Consider the following 22,989-nt stretch of genomic DNA (forward strand, 5'->3'; position numbering starts at 1 on the left):
TGCAAGGCGGCTCTACACGGGGGCCATGGGAGGGAGGGGGCGGCAAAACAGGGCTTCTTCCAATGACAACAGTGGTCGATATCAAGCTCCAACACGATCGTGACGAAACATTTCTCCTGCAGGGACACAACATTTTCTCAGAAAAAAAATAAAATATAAATAAATAATGTTTCAATACAGAGAGAATAAATGGAGCATTTGAATGCAGCACGCGTTTCATTCAGTCTATTGTTTTAATACACATTCTAGCTTCAGTTTTTGGAAATCTGCTTAAGAACAACTGCTGTAAGTGAGTCTAATTAGCACATTTAAACAACATTATGCCAAGACGTATGATAGCACTAATACCGTGGATACCGCTGAGTAGAATAGTGCTAGTAGCTTCATTTCTGATTCACATCTTGTGCATTTAATCAGTGTTTACATTTATTTCTTGAAGTGCAACTAAAAAGCTGCGACCAGACGCCAACTAATCGCTACTGATTAAAATTACGCAGACTCTCCCTCATTGGTTATTGCTTAAAGACTATTATATTTGTTTCTGCAGGAAATGCAAAACATTGTTTTTGTCTCCTGCCGTCTTTCACTGAGGGGATCTCTCCTGTGTTTACCTAATAGCTAGTGCGAGTCCTGGTCTGGCATCCCCCCCCGTGGTCCCCCCTCTCCCCTGTTCAGAGTGCGGGGTCATGTAGGGGTGAGGCTCCCGGTACCTCAGAAGGTTATTCAGGAGTCAAGCCGCACTGAGGCATTCACAGTCTTGAACTGCCGAGCGGGCAGACGCTCCGTCAACGCCGGGCTGCTGACCACTCAGCGGGCCCTTTGCACCGCTAATGGGACAAGCACCCCAGCTCCACCGTCCTTGTAACAGCGACCCATAAAAGAGCGCAGGAGGATGCTAACCAAGATGAATGGCGTCTCCCCCCCAAGCTCATTCTACACTAATCAGAGCTTTTCATTTGTTATGGCCTTGCGCCAGCCCCTCGCTGCAGCCTCCATTAGGGCCAGATAACGTATAAATTCATTAAAGTCAAAGAGGGGCATTAAAATGGTCATTTGTCAGATCTCTCTTTGTGTGTCCCTAATGGTGGCACATGGTTCAAGGCATTGAGATGGTTTTGGTGGGGCTCTTTTTTTCTCCCCAGTGCATCTAGAGGGGGGACGTGGGAACTGGAAATTAAGGTGTGTGAGTCACCTGAAAATTTAAAAATTTTAACAAATTGTGGCTTTATATTTTGAAGCGCTCTCCAAAAATGAACTCATGATAAACCTTTGCTTCCTAACGCCTTCTTTTTATTCAATCATGTTTTAATTCTGTCGTGTTTTTACACTGACTTTATTTCAATTTGAGTTAGTTGATTCCTTTTGCCCAACTGCAGCAAATGTATTATTTTGCTGATTACCCAATCCATCCATCAATTTCAGGCTCCTGCTCCCCCCACCTCCAGCACACATACAAACTCACAGTTAGTGAAGCAACCCTTCGCACTAATCCCTTTGTATTCACAGCCCCATTCCCACCAAACAATGTCCTAAAGCCTAATCCTAAACCAAGCTCAACAAACCTTGGCCACCTGCTAGCAAGTCACAGTGCGGCTAAAAGACCAACACAAACCTTAACGACACAGCCATCGCTATCAAGTCACCTTAAAACACCCTTTCACATGTGTTTGTGCGAAGAGCACCACCTCATTAACGCACCGATGGAAAAACACACACATTCAAGCGCGCAATCTCCTTCGTTTTTGGCCCATTTTCTCTTTTTTCTCCAGTTCCCTCTCTGTGTCCATCCTCCTCGTGATTTGAGGATGGAGGTTCTGGCTGCGTCGTCATGGGAGATGCCTCTCTCCATCTGCCTCCACTGTCATTAGCCCATCTCCATCATGCTTTTTTTTTTTTTTTTTTTTTTTTCCATCGGGAGGGACCTCCGCCACCCCCCTCCCTCACGGACCCTCTTCACCATTCTGACAACCCCTGCCCCCTTGCTCTATACATAAGCCCAAGATGATAAGTGTTCCCCCTCTTTGTGCTGGCCGGGATAAGACAATGCCACACAGCACTACAGAACATCATCCATCTCGTAGGTCATCAATCTGGCACACAAAAGATGAAATGTGGCTCGAACTCCCTTTCGCAAAGGGGTTTCTCTTTGCTCAGAAGGAGCTCATCTTCCAGCTCTCTCGCTCCTTTTCACTTCTGGGTAAGTGGCTCACCAGCAGTTTCTTTTCCCTTGCACCGCCACATGGGATGAAAGTGGCAAATGCATGTTAGCTTTTTTTTCTTAGAACACGAGCGCGTGAATGCAGTTGCACAAAAACACAAGCATCCAGACATAATTTCAACATCAGTGACAGATGAACTCAGTCTGATTGAAAACAGTTGCTAATCCCCCAAGTGTGTTGAAGTGACACAACGAGGAGCCTCTGCCAGTTTTACATGACTTGTGGTAAACTCAAATTAAAAACCCAGTGTCAAATGAATAACCTAATTTACCTTTTGTCTCTCCTCCTCTGTGCCTAATTAGTTCTCATTACCAGCATGGGATTTTCTGTCTTTGTTCACTATCTGTGAAAACAGTGGGGTCCCCATTTTCTTTTGCCATTTCTTTTTATAACAGAACACTTGGTTGCTATTTGTGAGTTAAAGCACGTGGTAAATAGATTCTTGGGAACGACAGTGTGCTGCTTTATCTCTTTTCATCTCAACTCTCTAATGTGCACCTAGCGTTTTATCATCTTTAGCCATCATGGCTACAGATAACTAGAGACAGAGCGCGGCTGGCACGGCATTTAAGTTTGTTTCAAATTGGGTGATTGTTTTGTTCCGCAGTCTGGTTGCTGATAGAGACTCACCAAACTTGTTGTGAGTATGTTGTGGGAAGAGCATCCAAGCAACATAATAGTGACACTGATATTATATTTGATCATTGTAAAAGTTGGAGTGCATGTAAATGCTACTTAAAGTTACAAAAGTCTAAAATTACCAACACAAAACATTGGTATAAATGTATTAGCGCTGCAGTATTGTAATTTTATGTGATTTTATCAAGTCTGCTTCATAGGCCAACGATTTTAGACATTCACAAATAGTATGGTTGGTATTGTCTTATATATGTAATAATTCTCTACAAAAGTGTGAAAAAAAAAATAAAGGAAATGCATGCAAACCATCAGCATCATGTCCCAGAGAAAAGAGGAGGCATATTGTAGCAGCTTTTACAACAACAGGAGCAATGTGACCAAATGCCTCTAATCCATTTTAAGCAAATATTCTGCCAAACCGCTCGGCCAACATATCAGGTTAACCTGTTAATCCGCTGTCCACTGGATTTACGCACAATCAATATGATGAGCCCTGAACTTCGACTAAAGATGTCTGCCACTCCAGCTGGAGGTGCTTGCTTTGTGATTATAATCAGGACAGCAAAATCAAATATATTTTTTATATAGTATGCGAACAGAGCAACTTCAGATTCCAATAAGGTGTATTGTCCCATTTAGGCTATTTTACCCACTTACATGTGGTTCAAATGACCAAAACGGCTGATAAGTTTATTACATTGTAAGTGGGCTGCAGACTGCAGGCAGATGGTTGACGTCTGTGTTAGTCTTTACCGTGCAGTAAGAAGTTAAGACAGACTTGTTTTTGTTTTTTGTTTTTTTCCAAAGACCAGAACCAGTCCAGCAGGGAATCAACCAGACCACTTCAGGTTAATCTCACCACGGCCTGACACGTCCACGAGGGATTAGGACCAGTGTTCACCTGCTGCTGATTTTTAACAAACAGTGTCACTTAATACTGTAACCGTGTATTTTCAAAATCAGGAAGCCCTAGAATATTCATTTTAGAAGGGGATTTATTTATCTATCTATTGATCTGTACACTTTTTAATATTCTCACAATAAAAATGTGCCTACTCAGCCGGACGCTTGCACTCCCTGTTATGACACACTGATACAATGCACAGGGAAGTGACACCTCAGCAGCACGAGTTCCATGGAAGCAATCCATCCATCTACGGCCACTAGTGCAGCCATCATTAATGGCAATCCCTAAACTACTGTGGTAAAATAAAAAAAAACAACTGCCAAACCAGTGGGTGTATTGAATATATACATATATTTAGAAATAATAGCTTAATAGATCGGTTTCCATCTTGATTTTGACCTGTGTGACTGTGACAACTCTCACATGACATGCGCTCACAGAATACATGACTCATTATGAGAGGAAAAAGCATGAATGACCCATAGAGGTTTCGATGCGTGGGCTCTCAAAATAGCCAAAAGAACATTGCGCTTTCAACAAAATACTTCTGACTCAGGAATTAACGTTTCCTACACTCTTCTCGCAAAATACACTGTCGTACTTACTAACACTGCTTTGATATTGTCCTGTGTCATACTGTATGACAAAATTGGCCGCACCCATAAAATCCAATGGTTTCTCAGTAATTCACCTTAGAATTAAACTTTTAAGTCATCATGGTCTTGCTGAGTCGCTTCAGCTCTTCTGATGAAGGTCATGAACTCAGTGCCTTCATTAGAACAGGGGTCAACTGGGGAGCGATACCTGTCTACAGTGCTATCCTGCCGTCTTGTGGCCTAGACAGGCAGCGCCGTCTGAAATCTGTTTCTAGTCGGAATATGCTCCTCAATTGTCCCGCCTCCTCTGACCGCGTGGACGCGCGTTCAGGTCAAAGCTCGCTCACGTGATGTTTTGCTCGTACCAGGGCGACTGAAAGGAAAGCCCACCCACGGAGCCCAAGATTGTTGCTGTTGGCGATTTTTGCGTGTGTGTTGTCGTTTTATAGAAGATAAACGCGATTGTGGATTATGAAAATGACACTGAATTAATTAAACCCACTTTGTTGCAGTTCTTTGAGGTGTTGTTAACGAAATCAGTGACTGAAATATTACATTTACATTTATCATGTTCCTGTGTTGCTGTTTCTGCTATGTGGAGAGGTTTTATATGTAATAATGTAACTATACACTGTATATATCTGTGATAATATAAATATTTGATTGCTTTACACTGATTTATCACTGACATTCATTACAGCAGAGGGGATATATTTTGATGGCTGGTGTCTTCACTTGTGGTCACTTGTTTAGCAGTAGAATATGCAGGTTTCTCTGGATTTCAGTCAACTATTTATTTGAAGACTAAATAATAAGACTTGTTATACATCAATACACAATAAAGAATTGTAAATCAGTATGAGAATATGCATGTCAGTATAACAAATGCACACCAATCAGCCACAACATTAAAACCACTGACAGGAGAAATAAATAACATTGACCATCTTGTGACAATACAATGTTCTGCTGGGAAACTTTTATACCTGGCATTCATGTAGATGTTACTTAGACATGTACCCCCCACCTAGACCAGACCAGACACCCCCACCCCATAGCAATGACACTCCTTGATGGCAGCAGCCATCCCCAGCAGGATGCAGCCTGACACAGACACACACACAAAAACAGTTTAGGAACAACTCAAAAAAACATGAAGAACAGCACAAGGTGTTGACCTGGCCTCCAAATTCACTAGATCCTAAACTCTCTGTCTGTTTGTGGGATGATCCACAGAGGCCCCTCACTAACAACATTTTGTTACAAGACACCACAGAAGACACCTCAGAAAGACCATGTTCTTTCTCTGATGAGTCACAACTGTTGGTCACCATCGTCATAATGTTATGCCTGATCTGTGTAAATATATAAAGCAGTATAGAGAAAAATGTTTACATTTATAATATACTGTAGACAAAATATAGAAGTAGTATATGTGCAATGAGTTTCACTGAGGTACTAGGTGTGATGACACAAGTCTAGAGTCCAAGCAGTGTAGCACCTAGTGTAGGAGTCCTCCTCATTCCCTGATCTGCTTCCCTGATCCTAACAGAGAGAAGAGGCTGTTGTTTGGGGTGGTAAAGGTCTTTTGCTATCTTCCTGGCCTCTGTGTATGAAAAGGGAAAAGCAGGTGAGAACACAGTTTTCCTGCTGGACAGGCAACGTGGAACAATGAAATGATTTCATTATAAAATCAGCACTTTTGAGCAAATGAGCCCAAGTATACAATTTATAAATATGTGCAATATATGGATTTTCTCCACAAAGCAGAACAAAGTGAGTTTAGTGAATTTCCATTTTCATAATCCACAACAACACAATCAAGTTCCATAAAATCATTAAAAACGACAACAAAGACACAAATATCACTCACGGCGACAGTTCTGGGCAACATTTTGTGGGCCAGCTTTACATATCTCGATGAAGACAGTTATTCAGGCACTAGACCTGCTGGCGGCTGCACAGCCCGTATCCAGCAGCGCTCATAATCTCACACATTGGTCCCTCGGCGGCACCCGTAGCTGTACAGTAAAGTCAGACGTGTATCTTCGCGTAAAACGGGAAGTTACAATCAAACAGCCGCAAGATGAACTGTGTTATGAGTCCTCAGTTGATCACAGCTTGTTGTCGTGCGGTACATTACTGATGAATTCAAACAAAGATGTCAACCGACTTGATGTTAGACTTCGAAAACCACCAACAATACCCGGTGATGGATAGCGAGACAGGGACCATGTCTATCGACCAAGGAGGAGAGTGGGGTAAGCTTAGCTCAGTTTCTAGAAAGACCCATACAGGAAAGCAGCCGCCGGTCGAGATAACACATTGACAATAAAGACACAGAAACAGTTTGTATGAAGTATTCTGTTTTAAAAACAACCTCCTACACACGTTTGAGGTGTATTTGGTACGTTTGTTTCCATAGTTTTCAAGTCTTAGCTAGCCAGTTAGCATTAGCTAGCTGTATATGCTGTGGTGATGTAACCTTGCTGAGTCTGGATGTAATGTAAGTAACAGTCATCATTAAGACTGGACAGGAGGCTCACTTTATACTCCACTGATGTTTAACGCAACATGTGGATCAACTGTGGTGTAGAAATTATTTATGGGCTGAAGGGTCACAGATTTGTTGTAATTTAATGGCTTACAACTTTGAGTGTCCTATATCTGTATTCAGTCTGAACACACATGAATAATGTTGCTATATTCTGCTCATAATTCACATAATTATCATTAGAGTTAATATTAGTAAGTACATGTACTTATGTAATACTAGTAATAACAAATGTGTCAGTTTTGTGCTCATTTCTCACATGTATTGCTTACAGTAGGACTATCTACACTCGCTTTCTAGTTCATTAGGTAGTTGTCTAACAAAAAACTGTGAGAGCTATTGATTTAACTGTGTTTTCATTTTGAAAGCTGTGGTGTGTAGCACTGTTCAATTGTAGCAATTGAACCAATGCATTATTATGTTTCTGAGAACCCCATTTTAGTCAGTGGGCCAGACTAAATAACGGTGTTTAATTCAGTTTTAATAACAGCACCAAAAAACTACATCGTCCAGAATGATTATGCATTTGAACTTCCGCTTTTTCACACTGTTTCAACATAACCTGAACATTTAGGGAGGATGAGTTAGTGCAGAAATGTAAGAACTTTAGTTTTCACTAGTGTACCTCAAAAGTTATATACAGCTGCTTACGCATGCTGCTGGTATAAAAACAGAACTATTATAAGAAAAAACATTTTAGCTTGTTTTGTTGTTGTGTTTCTTGAATGGTCTCGTTATTTTACCTTGCATCAGACTGGAAGCTGCTGCAGTTTTCTTCATACCATCCGCTGTATGTTTATTGTTACACACAGACATAAGCCTCTTTGATGAGCTGGACAACCTGGGAGATACAGATGAGCTGCTTGATGCCCTTGAGAGAGCTGGCTATGTGAGTAACTCACCCACTCAATATGTAAATGATAAACACTGAACTGAAACTTAAGTCTGGTGCAAAAAGGGGCTACAAAAGTTTTCTTACTACTGGTGGTGCGGAACAATAGCGAGTTTCAGTATAACAAGAGTATCAGTCAGGTTAGCACAGTATATTGATGTGTGTAAAGCCAGATTACTCAAGAACAGCATCAAACGCATGGAGTACATGTGCCGATGCCAAGCGTACTGTAGGCAACAGCAGGAGTGTTTACAATAGGTTTATTGACAGCTTCAGGCAGTGTATAACTATTATTGTCACTGACACAGTTTCATCTTCTCTGATATTTGTTAATGTTATAGTAGTAAACTCTATGAGTACACTGCATAGCTGCTAATACTTAGCAACGAATAGTGGTGAATCCATCTGTTTTATTCATTATCCATCTCCCATGTATTATGTGTCACCTACTATTATGAACTCTTATTTATCATATGCTGCATGCATGCATGCTTTATCCATTTGCATGTATGAATTCATCTGCTTGTTTCTGCTGCTCTCCTCTCCTCCTCTCCTCCCCTCTCCTCTTTACCATCTTACTCTTTAGTTTCAGTCTCTCTGCCTGGACTGCCTCAGACTCAGAACACCCATGACACTGGGTTCTGCTCAAGGTTTCTTCCTGTCAAAACAGAGTATTTCCTTGCCGCATTAGCGCTTGCTCCGGGTACTCTGGGTTCTGTAAAGCGCCGCGTTGTTGATGACCCTACGTTATGTTTGGTTCCAGCCTGTCTTCCCGTGAGAGTCATAGTTTAAAAATATGTGTTTGTTTCCTCAGGCCAGCGAAGGTCCACATCTGGACTTTGATATCGACATTCCTTTGTGGAATGAAGTGGACACAAGCAGCACCTGCACAGGTATGGCAGCACAAGCCATACGCATGCTGCTGGTATAAAAACAGAACTGGTGTGTCACATTTCAGCTTGGAAAGTCATGAAAGAGAATTTTTGTCAGGCACTCTATTGTTGTTTTTCTGCATGCAACGATAAGTATAATGGGCCTTTGATGAACCACCGCAGAGGAAATTGGGGAGCGCTTGCATTGTTATTATTCACCATTCAGAATGCTCACTGGTGGTACTGGTAATCTCTTTTGTATAAGATGTTCGACTGGCATTTGTACAATGTCATGTTGTCAGAATCAGAATCAGAATCAGAATCAGCTTTATTGGCCAAGTATGACACATACAAGGAATTTGACTCCGGCACCTTCCTCTCTAGTACTCAAGCATCATAAATAAGATAAAAATAAAAAAATAAAATAAAAAAAATAAGATAAATAAGATAAAAATAAAATAAATCTTCAAATTGTACACATAAAAACAGGATAATATATACACCGAACTGGGGTTATTGTACAGTGAGTATATACAAAAATAGTTTATTGATCATGTGTATGGACTCACACTCTGTGACTACTCAGAGTTCAACAGAGCGACAGCCCAGGGGAAGAAACTGTCCTTGTGTCGGGTGGTTTTGGCGTACACCGCTCTGTAACGCCGACCTGAGGGGAGGAGTCTGAACAGATTGTGGCCAGGGTGTGAGGGGTCTGTGGTGATTTTTCTGGCCCGCTTCCTGACCCTGGACCGGTACAGGTCCTGAATGGAGGGAAGATCGGTACCAATGATCCTCTCTGCAGACCTGACTGTTCTCTGCAGTCTGTCCCTGTCTTGCCTGGTGGCGGATCCAAACCAGACAGTGATGGATGTGGTCAGGACAGACTGGACTATAGCTGTGTAGAAGATGGTCACTTTATGGTTAAAATGATTATTTACTGGGTGAATACTGTGAGACACAGTGGCATATGCTACATACAGTTCATAACATGCACTGTGTAACACATTTCTCTTTGTCCTTGCACGTCCAGATGGTGAGGTGAGTGTGGACTCTCTGTCACCTGCCCACACTCTAAGTTCTGTCCCCTCTCCTTCTTCTGTGGAAGCCTTCTCTCCATACTCCTTACAAGTAAGTCACTGCCTTCAGCTCTTCATCCTTCCTCGTTTTCGGCATTTGAATTGAAATTTCCAATGCAAATGTTATCTTTGTTACTCGTTGTGCGTATTTGCATACAGTATACATGTATGCCCATCGCTGTGTGCAGTTGGAACAAAGAAAATCTTCATCCAGATGGTGTCCAAACAATGACAGCTGCTCTTTGCTTTTGGATAGCGATGCACACGCTTGAGACACTTATTAACAAAAGCCTTAAACACCTTGTCAGATTAATAATTTGCTATCCATCTGAGCTGTGTGCCAGACCCTCGTTATAAAAAGGTGCTGACAACTTCAACCACATTAGCATAATTTGGCAGGCAGATGTTTTCACAGCGTGTCAAAATAAGGACAAGGGTTACGTCTTTTTCGGGCCCCAGCGCAGTCTGCGCACATTTGTTTGCTAACAGAATCACACTGACTAAATCCAAGGACACATTTGTTTAGAGTCTTTCAATATTGAAAAGGACACTTGATCCATGTTGATCCAATGTGTTTCAAGCACATGAGAGGAGCGTGTGAGTGGAATATATTAAAAAATCTAAATAAATGTGTTTTCTTATCTACATTTATTTACTGCTTGATTAAATAAAATATTACCAAATAAACTACAGTATCTAAGTTTGATCTGGTTTTCCCATCAGGATGAGGCTCTGTCTCCACAGTCGCAGCTCTTGCCCTTTTCAGTCTGTTCAGAGTCCAGTGGCTTTACTGATATCGCTCCCCCTGCTAAGAAAGCTGCAAGGAGGACCAGTCAGGTGACACGAGGTGAGTCAGTCTCCACCACCACACATTTGCTCATTCAGTTGTCATCCATATTTTTGGTCTTAGTCAATAAAACACAATTGGGGTGAATAATGGGATGTGATCAACACAAATGAAAAGATCTCTTGTGAGAAAAAAAAACAAAGTCATTCCTTCCTGTATGTTACATAAATTCTGTTTTCACCAGCGAAACCTGCTCAGCCAGTCAAGAGGCCGATTCAGATTGGCCCAAAGATTTCCATCCAGCCCAGACCGGTGATTACAGCTGTGCCCTTGGCTCAGGCAGCAGCTCCCTTGCAGGCCAAGACAATCATCATCCAGCCCCTGCAGACCACTGTGCTCCCCGTTGTCAAACAAGCTCCTGTCACCATACAACCAGCACCCCCTGCAGGTCAGAGCTCACATTGCAACACATAGAAATAGCAGTCAGTACAATACTCTTTGCTGTTTGTCTACTGTGTTATGTAAGTCATTACATTGTGATGTTATTGTTAAGTGTTTGTTGTTACTCATGAATTTAGTTGGTATTCTTGCTCAAATAATAATTTAGTTATTTTAACTTGCCACTAGATGGCGCTGTAACCTTAGTTTTTTCCTTCTGCTCATCAGCGAACCTCAGTCTCCCATGTTACTCTGCCTGAAGATCAAATAACAAGAAATAAAACAGACATTTTGTAACTAACATATGACCACATTTTGGAAAAAAATCTTCAGATTTTTGTGCAATTCAGCCATTTTAAATATGCAATCAAGTCTGCTTTATAACCTGTGTTCAGTATAAACACGGACTGCTGTGAATTTCATGCATTCAAGTCATTATTGCTGTTGCTTTGTGGTTTAGTCTGAATGCTTTACCAGCCAGGCCTACGCTGTGTGTTACATCAGCAGCACCTAGGCCAATGTAAATACTTATGTCATTGCCTGAGACCCTAGTGGGTGGAGTATCTGACCTCTTCTGAAGTGAATGTGAACTTGCCCCGCCCCCTGTAGTCTGGTAATGGTCAAGATGGCAGATGGTTTAGACCAAGACATCCAAGTGTGGGACTGCAGATGAAAGTCACGTCAAGCCTGATCAGTGGTATTAGTCTCATCAGTTAAAGATCTCTTGAATGTTCACAGCTGAGGAGAACAGCTCTATTTGTCAGGGAGATGAAAGAAAGGAATTAGAGTTTTTTACTGATTAGTTCACATTTTACAAAGTCTGACCTGTGCAGTCATTTATTTCCAAGGAACGAACAAGCTGACATGTGTTCCCAATGCTTTTAATTCCTTTTGACTTTCATCCTTATGAATTCTTCTTACAGATGGTGAACTGGGCACAAGACAGTGTGCTGGCACCACACACGTTCATTAGCAGCACTGGCTAACGCTTCTACACGATTAGCACTGACAGGCTGTTTAGCGTCAGAGGTGAAGGTTGTCGGGTCAGTTTGAGGAATGGCTCCTGGCACAGTGTGACTGGGAAGGGTGCACTCTGCTCATGGAGGCCATTACATCAGCAGAACATTAACAAGCAAAGACGGTATTATTTTTATTGACGTTTTGCGAGTTTATTTCTTTTGGATCACAATCCAGTTAAATTTGACCACACGTGCATGTTTATGTGCGCGAACGCACATAAAACCACACAGCTCTCACTTTGGAATGTGGAAGTTTAAGACCACAGGTCAGGATGGGAAACATCTTCTCCACCTGTAGTTTACACACAGACAGTCTTGTTAAAAGAAGGGGTTAACGTAGGTCACCAGCAGCACAGAAGGAATGATGGCCTGCAAAAGGCCAGATGCAGCTTCTTGCTTGGATAGAAAAGCGGCTTGAATGTTTTTGTTATAGTAAGAGGAATGAGGATTAGGAACACATGAACAAACTTGCATATACATATAATCACAGTCTGCAATCACCAGTGTTAATGACACAGTGAAAATATGATTACAGTATAGCTAAGACCTATAATTTGATGTATATCTCTCTCAGGTCACCCTCTTGTGCTGTCTCAGCCGGGCCACCTACTGCAGATCCAGGCGCCGCAGACCATCTCTGCCAATGTGGTCACCATGCAAACGCTCAGCCAGGACAAGCCAGTCCCTGTCGCTGCTCCACCAATGGTTCCTGTCACACTTCGGGCCCCTTCCTCAGATGATGATGTGAGTCAGCCTACTCTGAGATGTTTAATTTAGAGGAGGACTAGAATAGTGCTAAATGATGGAAAAAAACACTATATCTTAAAGAGCTATTATCCAGAAAATTAAACATAATTTACAAATTAAACAATTAGTAAATATTTGCATAGTTTCTCATAAATCGGCACCTTCTTTGCCTTCTGATTGACTTGCTTACCACCAACTAGCTGTGATGATCTATAGTCAATAATCCATTTTCTGATCAGCCATTTTTTCAAGGCCACACTTCCTGTTTTACCGTTGCTAGGTTAAACAAACAATAGCAATGCGGGGGGCACTCTGATAGAAAAATGAAAACCTGTAGACTTTGTTAGCACTGAAACTTAACCATACAGCAAAACTATAAAGTGGTGAAAAGACTAGTCACATTTCCAGTGTCTGCCAATGTTAGCACAGTTGCTAATATTAGCTGTCTCACCTTCATCCTACCTTTAGACTCTATTATTACAGATTATCAAGATATGTCTCTGAGATAGCATGGCTGTTGTTCATGTCTACTGCTCGTGTCTAGCAACAGTAATATAGGAAGTCGGGCTTTGACAAATTATTATTATTATTGACTATTGATCATGGCAGCTACAAACTCCGCTATCCTACTCTTATTGTTGGTATAGGCGGTGACTCAACATGGTTACGCATTTGTGTAGTGTAGTGTTAGTTGGCCTCTTTTATTTGGGAACTCATTCACCATGTGATCAAGGTAGTAAGATTTAGTTCAGTTAGAGATGCGAGGGGTTAATGTGCCCAAGCACTATAGGCCTAAATAGACATCTAATTGTTTGTTATCCTTGTAAAATATTTAAGCTCACCATTTAATATCACGACAACAGTTCTTCCCTCAGCAGTGGAGTGTTTCTGTCTCCCTCTAGTTTTCTCTCTCTGATCTGTTGACTTTTAGGCTCACAAACCATTCTGAAGGTCATACCCTTTAAGTTGCCATAGATAAAGCCATCATAGAAATAAATAGCACTCTCAGCAGTCACATGGACATGCAAGGACTGCACTACGTGCACTTGCGTGCAGCTGCATGTTTATGATTAGCCAGCGTGGCTGTGAACGCATTTGCCCGGTATGTGATGTTGTCGTTGCCATGTTCACGCTTGGACTGGGTACTGTCCAACCCAAACGCTTTCAACTTAACCTATTTTTAGTGTTTATTTTAATTTCACGAACCATTACCTTTAATTTTTGGTTAAAATACGAACATAAAGAGTTGATGGAAAAGCATTTATAACTATTATTTATAATGACAAATGTATTTTTCCACACTGAGGGGGAAAAGTATTACACTGCTTGGACCTGCCTCTGTCATTTATTTAGTCAGGATCAAAATATAAAAACTAAAAACTAATGATTTTCATCTCTGACCAAAGACACATCATCACCAGATATAATAGCTTGTTAAAATAATGTGATACCAAGTGTAAATGTCACAATCAACTTCCATGTTAGAGTGTCATTTTTATGGAAATACAAACAGTTATCATCATTTCTGACCCTTGCTGTGTTCGTACTTGTGGAGCTTTAGTGGGAAGACATACATGTTATGTAATTGTAGTTCAGAGAGTGTCACAGTCTGACATTACTCTCAGCATTGATGATTCAGGATGGATCCTTCCCTGCGTGTTGCATTCAGGGGTGATGTCAGGACAGCTGCAGTGGACCGAAAGATATGAGCACACAATATTTTTCCCACACACACTCATTTTTCACTGGTTAGTTTAATGGGGACACATACATGCAACTGAGATTTTGGGCAGTCTCGTAAAGTACTATTAACTGCAGCAGAGACTTCCCCAGCAATTTAAAAGTCAAAAAAGTATATTTTGCTTTTTCTTTTTTTTATAGAACTTGCCTGTGGTCTCACAATAGAGGCTTTTAAGCATGCCGGTCTTATTTTGAGTGGGAGAGGCTGTCATATTCTTTTAAAAACCAGACGCTAGTGCGTTGGCCCGTGTTTCTGATTCTTTGTTGTGCAGGCTTAAACTGCAAGTTGCAGTCTGAAGTGTCAGCCTCCATTGTGCAGCCAGAGAGATGCCGTGACTCTCAGCAACTTAACTGTTGTTTCAGGCTCTGCTCTCTGGCCCAGCACTTCCTGAATGCATACTCTTGTCTGACCTTTAGTGAGTAGAGAAACATGTTCTCACCCTGCAGCCTCCTCTGTATGTTTTTTTTTTTTTCGTTTTTGAGAGGAAGACTTCCACATTTACAGTGTTTCTAATCATTGGACTTGCATTGTTGAGCACATGAGTAACTTTTTAAATTGTGCAGAACTAAGTGACATTTACAAAATATCGTTAACATCACCTGGAGATTTGTGTCGCAACAGAGAAAATGTACCTAAATTTAACTCGAGTGTTGTGAAAACCACTGGTCACGGTGTAATGTCACAATGCTCTGTTTTATCAGTCCGCTTGATTCAACTCGACATTAATTATGTTTTTCATTTTTTTTAATGATTATCCTCAACTGGAAAGTGGCTCTTGTTTAATGAGTGGTAATGGCTGACCTCTAGCTGTAAAAATAGTCGGCCCCTAAAGGGGTGGACAAGAACTAGTCCGATCATTATCGACATAATCGAGTCTGGAGAAGCATTTTCGTGCCAGTGTCGAGGAATTCCAAACCCCCGAGGCCAAGACAAATATGCCTCTCAGCCATTTGTAACCAAGTCAATAAAGTTTACAATGGGTGATTAAAGGGGAGGGTCTGTACACATTAATTGTGAGTGTGGGGAAAGCTGGACTGGATTTTTAAAGCAGGTATTTCCACTTATTTTTCAAGAGATATTTTTATTTATTTTAAATTAAAAAGGCCCTCGATAGGAAACCTGCCTTTAATCATGTTTTAGTTCAGGTTGGCAGAACTTACATGGTTCTCACGGAGGCTATACAGTGATTTCATCTGGCTCATTTGTTTCTGTTCCCCAACAGTGAGCCATATCACACTGTGTGAAATTGTCCACTTGTGTTCAGACCTACAGCAGCTGTGTTCACTCTATGTCATTTGACCGCAGCACAGTGGTTGACCCAGCTAGTGGATGTGTAAAATGCTTGTTAAAGATGGCACGCCTATGCCAGGTGTTACTGTATGCTGTATCTACAGTGTGTCCATCACTTTTATTTTTTTTATTTACAGTATCGTATTCAGGCCTATATTTTGGCCTGTATAAGCCCGGGTGTTAAACGGCTGCTAACGATTACATGCTTCAGGCAGGTGTTGTGCAGGACGAAGCGTTTTGCGACAGCTGTAAACAGCCATCAGGGATTGGGTCAGTATAATGTAATGGGCTCCTACGCAGCTGGGGATTTAGCTATGTGTGTGTGTGTGTGTGTGTATGTATATATATGTGTGTGCTTGTTCTACACAGACTGAAAAATAGCTCATCCTGAAATTGCAGGCCTCAACAAATCCTCCCATTAGTAGGATGGGAGGATTTACAAGAGGAGACCCCCCTCCTGGTGTGACTGGAGGGAAATTCTACATAGCCCATGCTGTGAGCCGTGTAGAATGGACAATATGTCTATTGCTTAGGGGCATTTCCAAATCTATCTTGAACATCAAGGATATTTTGCCTCATTATGAAGCGCTCGTACAGCGAGAAATGTGTCACTAAAACCAGGGGTGTGAAAATACCCGATGTTCTATTTTTTATTAAAACGTTTCAATAAGTTTTTAAAATGTGTTAAAAAGCTTACGTCTTATCACCACATCTGTTTATTTCCAGTATGTGTAAATATAATATATATAATTATGGTTCTCTGCGATGGACTGGCGACCTGTCCAGGGTGTACCCCTGCCTCTCGCCCGATGACAGCTGGGATAGGCTCCAGCAGACCCCCGCGACCCTTAACAGGAATAACCGGGTATAGAAAATGAATGAATGAATGAATGAATTATGGTTCTGTGTAATTTGGTGCTGCTCTAATCACCGCTACGCAACACCACCAGTCTCACCAGTTTCTAACATAAACTTTATACCACAATGCAAAGAACAGTTGCAATACCTCAGTCAACTGCAATATAAAGTACATAGTAACTGGGTTGACAGTTTTTTCACCTGTGGAACATGTGCCACAGTTGTTGGGGTTTATGACCTACAGTAAAATCACCAAAAACTTTCACCCTGACTTGTTAAATGAAGCCCCTCCCACTTGGATGGGTTAATAGTTGATCATGCACTTCCTCCTGGAGTAACCCTTGAGATGCTGAATGGAAAGAGGAGTTCCTCAGCAGCATTGAGGCAATCAGATGAGACAGATCTGTCGCTGTCTTCTTGCTTGTTTTCCTCTCTTCACCTGCATTCACCCTTTAAAGAGTTGTTGAGCAGGCATTCCCTTTTCAGCAACACCTCTAGACTTAATCACATGATTAGACACACACAGCACTGCTCAGCATACCAACAGCTGTCTGCACCTGGCTATTGCACATTTATACTCGAGCAGCTTCAGAGTATGTGTCCCGCTGATGGGCATTTTTATCCCTTGTTGACTTTTCCCACTGACACTGAAACAGATTGAGTTTGAACCATTATCTGCATTATCCTCTTACCTATTCAAATGAGCTTCATTGAGATATGCCAGTCTGCCGTTACATAACCCCCGCCCCACATTTTCTTCCTCATCCACATTGTGGAGCCGATGTGAAGTTCCCCCTACTCTCCACTCTCCCTGGTAACCGCTCACTTGCTGTGTTCCCAGGCTCGGTCCTGTGGCACAGCTCCCAGATCTGAGCTGGGAGACAGAGGGGTTTCTCAGGAGACAGAACACAAATACAGGGATCCAAATAACTTAATCATCAGCGGGGCTATTAAACCCAGGATCTTACAGACTTACCCTGGGGAGGGCGTGTGTGTTTGCAGAAGGGCAGCTGAGGGGTAACTTGGGACTGGATGGACAATGAAGGTGTTCGGGTAATCAGTGCCATGGGTGTATTAATTTGCGCGAGGTCTTGTTAAGACGATCAATATTTGCGTTAGCGTGCATGACTTTGATTTCGCTTCTCATCTCGCTGATGTCAAGTGGAAAGAATCCCACGGCTCTTTCTTTAAACATATCTTTATTTATTTATTCCTTAATCCGTTTATTATTACATATATTTGTTTTGATTTGTAAGATGGCCTCACATAAACAAATGGAGAATATCATCTGTATATTTACAAATTAACTCGAGCGTATTTCCTTTTTTTTTTTGTTTTTTTTTTACATCCAGACCAACAAATATATATAGTACTCCGTGTTTACGTGTCTCCAACGTGAACCCATTTCTCAAGAAGTGACACACTCCATAAACACTCCCTTCTCCACATATAGAACAGAGGCATTGCCAACGACCTCTTGACCTCTTAGGGGTTGTCAGTGTAAATATTTTCAAGCAGAAGCTTGATCTTGTGCACTTAAGGGCTCTTTGGGTCGACGTTAAAGCTGCTATGTGTCGCGACACATCTTGAACATGTCTGTTTATTATTCTATCTGTGTAGAAAACTGGAGCAGCAGCTGAGGCACTCTCCTGCTGAGAATAACAGCTTTTACGTGGAGTTCCTCTTCCTCTCTTCTATTTGCTTTGCACTTTGTTATCCGTCTTTTTATTGGTTGCTTCCTTCTAATGCTTCAGTCTTAAGTTTTGCGTCCTTTTGAGATTTTTCCCGTCCTTAGTGTTGATGAGCTGGTGCAAAATTGGCAGAGCAGATGTTGAATGTGAAATAAAATGGCACTAAATATGGATGACCATCTACAATATGGCAGTGTTATCTAATGCTGTTATATCACGTGTTTTTTTCCTTATTTCGAGACTTCGAGTTTGTTTATATGAATGTAAAGCCATTTTTAAACTAAATGCCTTGAGACCATAAATAAACATGATGTCACGCTAGTGAGAGAAACTGTGTTGATCTACAGTCCAACAGGTGGCTCAGACAGGCATTTCATTGCGTTCTCACAATAACCACCTCTCTTTCCTGTTTGGATAGGTGCTGAGTGGATGATGGGTAAAATACATGACTTAACATTAGTAATAACTTACGTTGCATTTTGTTCTTATGTCCATGTTTCTGTGTGTGTCTCGTGATCCTGCTCTAGTCAAAGATGTCCCAGAGGCAGCAGCGCATGATAAAGAACCGCGAGTCGGCGTCCCTGTCTCGGAAAAAGAAGAAAGAGTATCTGCTCTCGCTGGAAGCTCGCCTGAAAGTGGCGTTGTCTGAAAATGAAGTGCTCAAGTGTGAGAATGGCAGCCTGAAGAGACAGCTGGAGGGCCTGCTGAGTGAGGTGAGAGGCTCTGCAAGTGCTGCCACACACCATGGCTTCTGCTGAAAGTGCACACGCACAATTTTCACAACTTTCGAGAACGTTAACAAGGAAAGACACAAATTGCAATTTTGTCTGAAGTTTGTACCGTAATGTGCTCCTTCTTTTTTTCTCAACAGAATACAGTTCTAAAAGCAACAGCACCCAAAAGAAGAGCTGTTTGTCTCATGGCGGTCTTGGTGTTCCTTGTGCTTAACGTTGGACCAATGAGGTGAGTGCCAGACAGCTAATGTCTGTATTCAAGTTCTTGCACGGTAATTTAATTTAGCATCCAGTGGCTGAAATTCAGTTCAGACCAACTGATGACGGCTGATAACGTACCACAGCTTACACAAAGGTTATTGCACAAGTATTTGATTACAGGAGGAAAACAAATGGGAAGCCCCATGACTCATTGTGGGAAAGGTGCCTCTCATGTAAGACATGCAAAAAAACATTTATTGAAAACAGTGTACAACATTTGCCACTGAGACAGCGCACTCTGTTGTTGTCCCCCAAAACAAAGAGACTTTTTGAGAAAGTAAGTTAAAAGGTACTCGCCAGTCGCCAACAGCTTAAACCTGTTTATTATTTATACAATGACCGCCTTTGTATTATTTCATCCTAATGCTGTCCCTGATGTCAAGAGCAGTGCTGTGTAGTCAGTAATTCACATACTGTTTTGAGTCTATTCCTATTCTCACCAAAATTGATCTAGTTGAAAACGATGCTTCATCCACGCCATAATACTCTTGTGTGGAGGAGTCAGCGCTCTCATGTTGTTGCCAGAGTTTATAGCACTTCATGACTAATGGGTGGCAAAAGTAAACATTTTCCACTTCCAAACGTAAAACAAGAGCTTTCAAGCTACAAAAGAAAAGAAAAAGGTCAAAAGTGTAAAACAATTGGATGTGGCAGTTTTTCTTACTTGTTATATTAACAATCTTGATAAAGTATAATGAGTTATATAAAGCTAGGCTGGGGAGGGCTTGAGTCAGCTAGCAGATTGGGTGATTGTGTAATTGCACAACGACAGAGTCTCTGTTCTCATTTTATAAAAATGTTTTGTTTTTCTGTCGGGAATAACTTTCTGCACGGGAATGCGGGCATCTACTTGTTGGATCTGATGGTTTCTTCACTGTGCTGGAAATGTTGGGTTTTCTCTTCAGCTTAAACATGAAGAAGTTTCTTGTAGCATTCACAGTAGCTTAAAGTCTGTGTGCGTGTGTGTGCGTACCTGTGCATGAATCGGTGTGTTTTGCGTTTGGGCTGTCCTTTGGAATGTAAAATATGCCCGCTTTGAGGTCCGATCCCTTTGAAATGAAAATGCCACCCAGTGTAGTAATACCATTGACTGTGTGTGTGTGTGTGTGTGTGTGTGAGTGCCGCAGTGTGCTTTAGATTTTGCAGTTGAGATCAGAGTTCAGATTCTGCTTGTGGCTAAAAACCAAAAAAACCCTCCTGTGCACAGGATGAGGGCTACATGGAATTCTGTGGTCATCTAAGTCCAGCAACAAGTTCTTCTTTTAAATGAGTTTCCTTCGACCCAAGTGTCCCGGTGTGACCTTACATCACCTGTCTTTTTTTTCTCCTCGCCTCACCTGTTTTCTGTTTCACCAGTCTGTTTCAGGGTGGCCCCGGCTCCAAGCTGGACGTTTCCTCTGTGCAGCACGGCGGCAGACACCTGTTGGGATTCACGCCAGAGGCAGAAGCTGAGGTCGTGATGGGCCCCGAGGACCTCGTCAGAGCCCCCCCTGAGATGGCCGACAGGTAATGAGCTAAACCCCCTCAAACACGCTTCACAACTCTGTGTTTACCTGCCGTGTTTCTAGACCAGGATGCACCTGTGCCTGCGCTCAGCCTGAACTGGTGCAGCTCATTATGGCAGATACAAACATGTGCGCCGGCTGATTACTGACCGTCTAAATGTCTGCCTATTGAATAGCTCCAGGCCTCTGGCTCTGTGGCTAGCATTTGTGCTTTGACTAACAAGGTGGGAAATTGGGGTCAGCCTAGTTTGACATCAAGCTTTATATTGTTAGCAACTGTTTATTTTTTCTAAGGGCTTATATATTTTTCTTTCTTTTTAAATGCTCTCGAGGCCCAGCAGTCACATTTGTAAATTGCATGAATAACATTCCTATTTGGTACTTTAACTGAACTCCCATGTCATGAGAATGATGTTTTGCGAGGTGGTCAGAGCATCTAATGTCCCCACGGCATTGTCAACCTGTGCTGTGTGTTAGATCTCCGTGTAGGGTATGTCACATGTTAATGCAAACCATTCATCGGCAGTATCAGGTTGCCCAGCAGCATTAAGCCAGCACAGGCAGGAAGGAACACATTAGCCTTTACAAAAGGGGTGACACCAGAAAGATGCAGCACAGAGAAGGATGACGGGGGAGATATGCAACCTAATCTTGCGGTCCCACTGAACAGGAAGGTGCGTGTGTTGGAAGGTTAATGTGGGCCCCTGAGCTAGAGTTATGGTCAGGCATCTGTGGTCGGACATGTTGTCTCGGTGAACCATTTCCAGGTCGTTTATAGACGGGAACATGAGGCATAGCCAACTTGTTGGCTCACATCTGGGAGGCCTACAGATGGGTTTACTTTGGTGGCATACATTTTTCTTAAAAAAAAAAAAAAAGAAAAAAATCCTTAAGGTGGGCAATGACTGTGGACATCAGCACCTCAGGCAATGTAATCATTCACTCTCCAAGACATATAGCGTTTGTAATTGAAGTCAGAGTAACATCTGAGAAGGAAAGCCGTGCGATGCTAAGTGACGATAATCAAGAATGTATGTGGACCTACCGTACGTAACCACCGAGACTTTTGAGCTGTCACTGTCCATAATCAGACCAAACAGGACCTCCCGTATGGTGACTCTTAGTTCTCTGCAGCATGTTTTAAGATAATTGTTAGCAGGATTTACAGCAGCAGAGTCTCTGCGCTTCCGTCTTTGATGCAAGTCAGCGGTTTCGTGCACACATACGCCGACTGAAGCTCTGCCACCTCTGCACATGTCAAGCCAAAAATAAAAGCCATTAGTAACCAATTAGTGAAAAGGCATTAGTAATGTCATATAATTGTCTCCACATTGAAGCCACGCTGATGTCTCTGTAGGTGCCATTTTGTTTCCCGCTGTTCAATCCACCATGGGCGTTTCACCTACAACGAATGGAAAGCAGCCATGTTGGCTCTTACTCTGCATTCAAAGCATATTCCTAACATGTGGGAAATGTTTTTTTCATAAGACTGTTATTTGAAATTCTTACAAAGATTTCAGAGTGTCTTAGCAGCCTTGTAAAATTATCAAGTTTTCCTCATCCAACGGCCACTGTGTGCTTTACGTTGTGTTTCAGCTTAGAGGATAAGGCCCTGATGGTAGTGAAGGATCCCATCTTTCTCAGACCACCTCCCCCCTGCCAGCCTCCTGTTAACAGGACCAAGTGCATTGAGTGAGTAATATATAATTTAATGTATGGCACAGTCTACAGTAAGTTTTCCACAAAATCACCCAAGTCTTACTTAAAATATGAAAAATGCACAACTTGACAGGTTGGCGCACGAGTTGAGGGGCTGGGTCCACCGTCATGAAGTGCAGCAGACCAAATCTAGGCGTATGAGTAACAGCAACCACAAACCCACCAGGACCATTCTGGTAAGTCACAACAGCTTGTTTTGAACAACAGGAAAATGTATTTAAAGGGCCGCGCACACATTTATGTGATATTCAGTGCATTTTGCAGACTAAAGTTCATTTGTATTTCATGCAATTACCTTCAGCTTTTGGCAGTCCACTGCCTCTCTTTCACCACTGTTTCACCTCCCCTCACACCTTCCCTTTTCCTGCCTCTCATTTCACTTTATAAGCCCGAGTTTAATCCGGCAGCCCTGAGAAAGTAAACATAACACTTAGAGGGGAGCTG

General features: G+C 42.0%; 1 protein-coding gene across 1 annotated transcript in view; it reads left to right on the forward strand.

The window, feature by feature from the left end:
* Positions 1 to 6,275: 6,275 nt before the first annotated feature.
* The window catches only part of atf6 (activating transcription factor 6), a 31,398-nt gene continuing 14,684 nt past the window's right edge, over positions 6,276 to 22,989 (forward strand). Inside the window, exons 1-12 of the mRNA XM_084548501.1 lie at positions 6,276 to 6,622; positions 7,728 to 7,804; positions 8,622 to 8,700; positions 9,710 to 9,807; positions 10,479 to 10,602; positions 10,787 to 10,990; positions 12,574 to 12,743; positions 18,854 to 19,039; positions 19,198 to 19,289; positions 20,678 to 20,827; positions 22,423 to 22,518; positions 22,619 to 22,721. Of these exons, the coding sequence (XP_084404627.1) occupies positions 6,523 to 6,622; positions 7,728 to 7,804; positions 8,622 to 8,700; positions 9,710 to 9,807; positions 10,479 to 10,602; positions 10,787 to 10,990; positions 12,574 to 12,743; positions 18,854 to 19,039; positions 19,198 to 19,289; positions 20,678 to 20,827; positions 22,423 to 22,518; positions 22,619 to 22,721 (1,479 nt within the window). The 5' untranslated portion in view covers positions 6,276 to 6,522. The remainder of the gene's footprint in view (positions 6,623 to 7,727; positions 7,805 to 8,621; positions 8,701 to 9,709; positions 9,808 to 10,478; positions 10,603 to 10,786; positions 10,991 to 12,573; positions 12,744 to 18,853; positions 19,040 to 19,197; positions 19,290 to 20,677; positions 20,828 to 22,422; positions 22,519 to 22,618; positions 22,722 to 22,989) is intronic.

The sequence above is a fragment of the Chelon labrosus genome (genome assembly GCF_963514085.1).
Source record: "Chelon labrosus genome assembly, chromosome: 7".
NCBI classification, from domain to species: domain Eukaryota; kingdom Metazoa; phylum Chordata; class Actinopteri; order Mugiliformes; family Mugilidae; genus Chelon; species Chelon labrosus.